Raw genomic sequence first — 5,104 nt, forward strand, 5'->3', positions numbered from 1 at the left:
GAAGTATAAATAATATTAAGGTAAATTTTCTCAAAACAATATTCATACATACATATATATAACTAATGCTAATACAATTGATATTGAGGTCAAATAAAAAACAGCAGAACATTTCAATACAAATCTTTTAAACTTAATACAACACATTTGAATAAAGTTAATGTTTATACCACATATACTAAGAGGAATTATCAAAAAAATTATATTTCAGGGAGATGCTTTTGTATCCATGAATATATGAGATTTAGTCCTGTTCTGTTAATGGAATGTCCCAGCCTATGAATAGTGTGAAATTCTCCTTGAACACCTAGCATTTTTAAGTGTTCAAAAGTAGATTTCCCCCAAGATAAATCAACAAGATCATCACTGTTTCCATGGATATGTAGTAATGGAGGCACTGAAATATGGACTAGTTTTAAGAATCAACTGATGGAATACAACATATATATAAATCTAACTGAAGTACTCTCTTTTCATAACATAATAAACACAATTTGAGATAATGAGACATAAGAGCACAATTAGATATTTTTATAAAAATAATTATTAACAATAATTACTTACATTTTCCATCACCATCTTTAAGTTGTTTATAAACAATGGAATTATCATTTAAAAAAGAACTAAAGGCAAATGCTGCTGCTAAGTTGGGCTCCCATCTGTATGCTGTGTGCAGTGCTAATGCACCACCCATTGAGAACCCACCTGAAACAAAAGCAACATTTAAATATAATGATGCATTACATTTATGCTTTTGAAGCTATATAAAACATTATATTGATATAAAATATTATTATTTTAAATGAAATAGAGCAAAATAAATATAACCTAAATCTTATCTCATCAACAGCATCTTATCACACACATGGATAAATCATTTAACTATATTTATCTAATATATCAATGAAATAACAAACCATACTACAACACCTTTGAATTAAATATCTGTAGTCTATCAATTCTGAATTTATATCCTAAAACTAAAAAATGAGTTAAGCATATTTGCTTTAGAACTATTGCTCTTAAATTTTTACATAATTTGATCTATGACCAAATGGAAAATCTGCTAGATGTATTAAAATAATTTTCACTTATAATCTCAGGTGTGTGCCTGAGACATACCCACACACCCACCTAACACTCACTCTCACACAGACTCTCTCTCTATCACACACACACACACCCTCCTAACACCCATACAACTTTATTTGTAACTAGTTGACTTTTTCTTTTTATTTCCTTTAAATTTGTTTGCCTACCCATATATGTATGTACTTTTTGTTACCACTCAGTATGACTTTGCTTTGGAATGGAAGCCTGGTTATCCATATCACAGCTTCTTAACTAGTTTGAAAACCAGTCTACCAATACCTTCTTAACTGATATCTCGTTATTGGTTGCAAATGTTATATGGGATAAAATAAAGAAATTATTATATTATTATCTAATATTCATATGACACCCTATAAAGAATACATTAATATTTGAAGTCTTACCTACTATGATCCTATTCACTGGAATACCACTTAAAACTTCTTTTTTGATTAAATTTTTAACTTCTGTTTCTATTTGTGCTAGTGAAGATAAATTTTCAGGAACTTTTTGGTTAATATCTATCCGATCAAACCAAACATTTCTCATTTCACCAGCAGCAGGTGTATATGGTTGTAATGGAGCTGTAGGGTATATTATTTTTATTTGAGAAAATGAAAAGTTTTTAACCATTAAGTCCACCCATTGCTTCATTAAGTCACCAGTGCCACCTAAAAACAATTTTATCGTCCGGTTACCTTTACTTATTCTCATTCAAACACGTTGGAAGTTGTATTGGTAACTTTACTTATAACATACCAGAGCCGTGGAAAAATATAACGGTCCCTGTTTGATTGACTCCAGAAGGCATTTTGAAATGCACAGCTGGTATACGCGACATAGTAGAGAAAATATTAGAACAATTCGCAATTAAATTTACTATATCTTTTTATTTTACTTTTCAATAAATCTTCTAATTAGCAAAACAACAACATTGCTATAATTATATAATAAAAAATAATTATCTGTAAAAAATATTAAAGTTTTGTTAACGTCAAGATATCAGATTTGTTATTTGACATTCGAGTATTTTGATTTTGAGATAGGCAGTTGCGGCTTAAATTTAAAAGGTGGTGTTTAATATTATAATATTAAGTGAAAGGAAATAAATAAGGTTGCACTGAAACAACTAAACAACCATTTTTATTCATAATTATATATATTATATGACTCTAATACAATAGTTACGTCATAATCTCGATGTCTGATGCAGTTTATAAATATTTTCACTATATTATTCAGTTTACATCGAAATTTATTAAATACTCACGCATTATTATTTGCACCAAATTTATTATTAATGTTCCACAATTGGTTTAGTGATTGCAACCTACATAACGTATACAGCTGGTTTATTTAATAAGTTCTGTTAAACACTGGTTGTTCGGATAGAATAAAATATTACGTATATTCGTCTGTTATGAGCAACATTTTTAATTTTTAACAAAACAACGTAGTACTTTCTTTTCTTTTTTGCCACGTTTTAACTTGGATCCAAAACTATCAATAACATCATCAGGATTTAATAATTCTATTGACCTATTTAGTAAAATCAATTCTTTCTCCTCATTGTTTAATAGTCTTGATACTCCTGGCGGATTCCAATGAAATTTGTGCTGATTTATAATATTACTTTTTAGTCGTTCATTATGAGTATGTAAAATTGTTTCAATACCATTGGAAACGTGGTACTCATTTGGCGCAGGGCTCTGTTTATGGCAGGGTAGAAATCTCTGAACCCTCGTTAATGGCCCATGGGTGACTGCAGGGTAACATCTTGCTTTTTCTGGTGTGTAGTAAGATGGTCCAGGTGCTTTAACTTTTGCATGAACCGCTATCCAGTTGAACCAAGGTCGAAATCTTGCTTCAGATGAAAAGAATGGTGAACAATGTTGTAACTCTAGCGATCTTTTTTTTATGCTTGATGGTTGCGCATGAACCGAAATGGATCTAAGTCCTTCCTTTTTTAAAGGTCTCATCCTCACCGTTTGGGATTTAAACTGCCATGTGAGATGTTTTGTTATTGTTTTATTTTTATCCTCGAGCGAACCATTTTCAAATTCTTCAATATAGTCGTGATCATCTTCGTCATCATAAATTATTTCTTCAAATCTTTTTGAGGACACAAAAAATGGAGCTTTTGAACATCGAATAAATTGGCAAGGTTTGTAAATGGGAACATAGCTTGCTGGACTTAAATCCACTAATTTTGGAGTTTTTAGTCTTGTGGCGTGAGATAAAAAAGGTGCTCTTGGTGGTAAGATTGCTTTACAAAATTTACTTGGACGTTTAGGTAGATCAAAGTCACGTTGAAGCCAATGGTCTGCTGGTCCCGGCCATTTATTTTTGTTAAAAATAGAGCTACGAAATCGTGCTGCCTTTGGTCCTAAATAGCTTAATTGAGTCCCTTTAATATTTTCAGGTTTATAACTACTTGGCCCAGGCAAATTGTCTAATATATTTCTTCTTTGGACCATTTCTATAAATCGGAATTGCTTTGATGTTTTTCTTTTAAAGGATCTTACTTTTTCAGCACAAATTTCATCAATATTTGGCTCATGCACTAATGAATAATGTGCCGGCCCAGGAAAGTCGTCTTTAGCTATAGGAACTTTACCCGTCCTGCGACTCCACTTACAGCCTCTATAAAACGCCGTAGATTCATTTATGGCCGTATTATAAAATGGAGGACATTCTTTCTCAGGTTTTATAAAAACACGTTTGTGGGAGCCATCTGGGGTAATTTCAAATCCATTATCGTTTTTCGAAGGAGCTGACAGTCCACTACTTTGATTAGATTTTGGTGGTGGGCCTTTATATAATATACGTCTAACCTTCCCTTGACATATTACTGCCGGTGTACTTTTATCATCACTTTCGCATTCGCAAACATTTGGATCTTCGCATTCACATACAATATCTTCGAAACTAGAAAATTTATTAACAGCTTCATACGGAAATCTAGGAATATTGGACATCAAGGCCGAACAGTTGGGAATGAAGGATGTGGTATTATTGTTATATATTGCATGAGTCCATATTTTATTGCCAGACTGTATTTGTCTTTCTTGTTTGGATAGAAATGGTGCTTTATTGCTTTTGACTAACGCTGTACCGATGTTTTGATATGCACCAGGATCTAAAATTCTAAAATATGGAGGTGATGAGGCAAATCTTTGATTACGGTTGTAAGCCATGATTGTGATCAATTTATCATAAAATCTAGGAGAAGTTTAGGATTAACAAAATAAATTATACAAAAGGTATTTTACGGCAATATTATAGTGACAGTCATGACTAGCTTTAATGTTGAAGTCAACAAAGTTATCTCTGTATTCTGTTTGACTATGGTCTATCTTTTGTTTGGTTGCCAATCCTCCTACTCACTAGATTTTATTGAGAGTAATAACCAAGTATTATTGAGAGTAAGAATCAAGTATTATTGAGAGTAGGAACCAAGTTACAACTCTTCTATACTTCTTAATGTCTTATAATAATACTCTCTCTCTAGTACCCACAACTTGGCACCAACGTGCCCCAGTTAACATTTCTGTTTATTTAATTTTACAATGCTGTTTCTTGACACCTAAAAAAAGAATCTTAAATACTTTTAATTTAAGTTCAAAATAGCCAATTGGTTTTGTGAAGAGAATAAACATGTATTTGAACCATTTATGTAGGACTAGACAATTGTAAATTGAATAACATAAATATTAACAATTTTATTAAAAGTCCTAGTGATTACAGTTATTATAAAACAGTAATGTTTTTGAGTGAGACAGTCTAAAGTAACAGTTAAGTTAAGATCAATGATTATTCGACGGTGCATTAATTAATTAATCTAGGCAAGATTAATAACATGTTAACAATGTAGATAGACGATAGGCCGTATCTGTGGGTGTTCACAGATTCACAAACTATGATTAAGTTTTCTTTTATCTGTGACCTTTGTTTTGGTCAAAGATTACAATATAACATAGGCTTTGACTTTTGATGTTTACATCTTGCAATT

At 31.4% G+C, this 5,104-nt stretch overlaps 2 protein-coding genes across 2 annotated transcripts; both read right to left on the minus strand.

Annotated features, from left to right (window-relative positions):
* Window positions 1-111: 111 nt before the first annotated feature.
* On the minus strand, window positions 112-2,078 carry LOC123718931 (lysophospholipase-like protein 1). Its single transcript, XM_045675932.1, has 4 exons — window positions 1,852-2,078; window positions 1,497-1,763; window positions 565-705; window positions 112-397 (listed from the first exon to the last, which is right to left on the minus strand). Exons 1-4 carry the CDS (start codon window positions 1,931-1,933, stop codon window positions 201-203), a joined length of 687 nt encoding a protein of 228 aa, XP_045531888.1. The 5' UTR covers window positions 1,934-2,078; the 3' UTR covers window positions 112-200.
* Window positions 2,079-2,207: 129 nt separating this feature from the next.
* LOC123718930 lies at window positions 2,208-4,388 on the minus strand. The gene has a single exon (XM_045675931.1). The coding sequence runs from the start codon at window positions 4,287-4,289 to the stop codon at window positions 2,526-2,528; it is 1,764 nt and encodes a 587-aa protein (XP_045531887.1). The 5' UTR covers window positions 4,290-4,388; the 3' UTR covers window positions 2,208-2,525.
* Window positions 4,389-5,104: the final 716 nt, after the last annotated feature.

This window comes from Pieris brassicae, chromosome Z (assembly GCF_905147105.1).
Source record: "Pieris brassicae chromosome Z, ilPieBrab1.1, whole genome shotgun sequence".
Classification (NCBI taxonomy): Eukaryota; Metazoa; Arthropoda; class Insecta; order Lepidoptera; family Pieridae; genus Pieris; species Pieris brassicae.

Excerpts from the sequence above, each read along its gene's own strand:
- LOC123718931 (XM_045675932.1), bottom strand. The coding sequence starts at position 1,933 with ATGTCGCGTATACCAGCTGTGCATTTCAAAATGCCTTCTGGAGTCAAT. Across the intron at positions 706-1,496 it reads AGTGAATAGGATCATAGTAG|GTGGGTTCTCAATGGGTGGT; the intron begins GTAAGACTTCAA and ends CTTTTGTTTCAG. Across the intron at positions 398-564 it reads TAAAGATGGTGATGGAAAAT|TGCCTCCATTACTACATATC; the intron begins GTAAGTAATTAT and ends TCCATATTTCAG.
- LOC123718930 (XM_045675931.1), bottom strand. The coding sequence starts at position 4,289 with ATGGCTTACAACCGTAATCAAAGATTTGCCTCATCACCTCCATATTTT.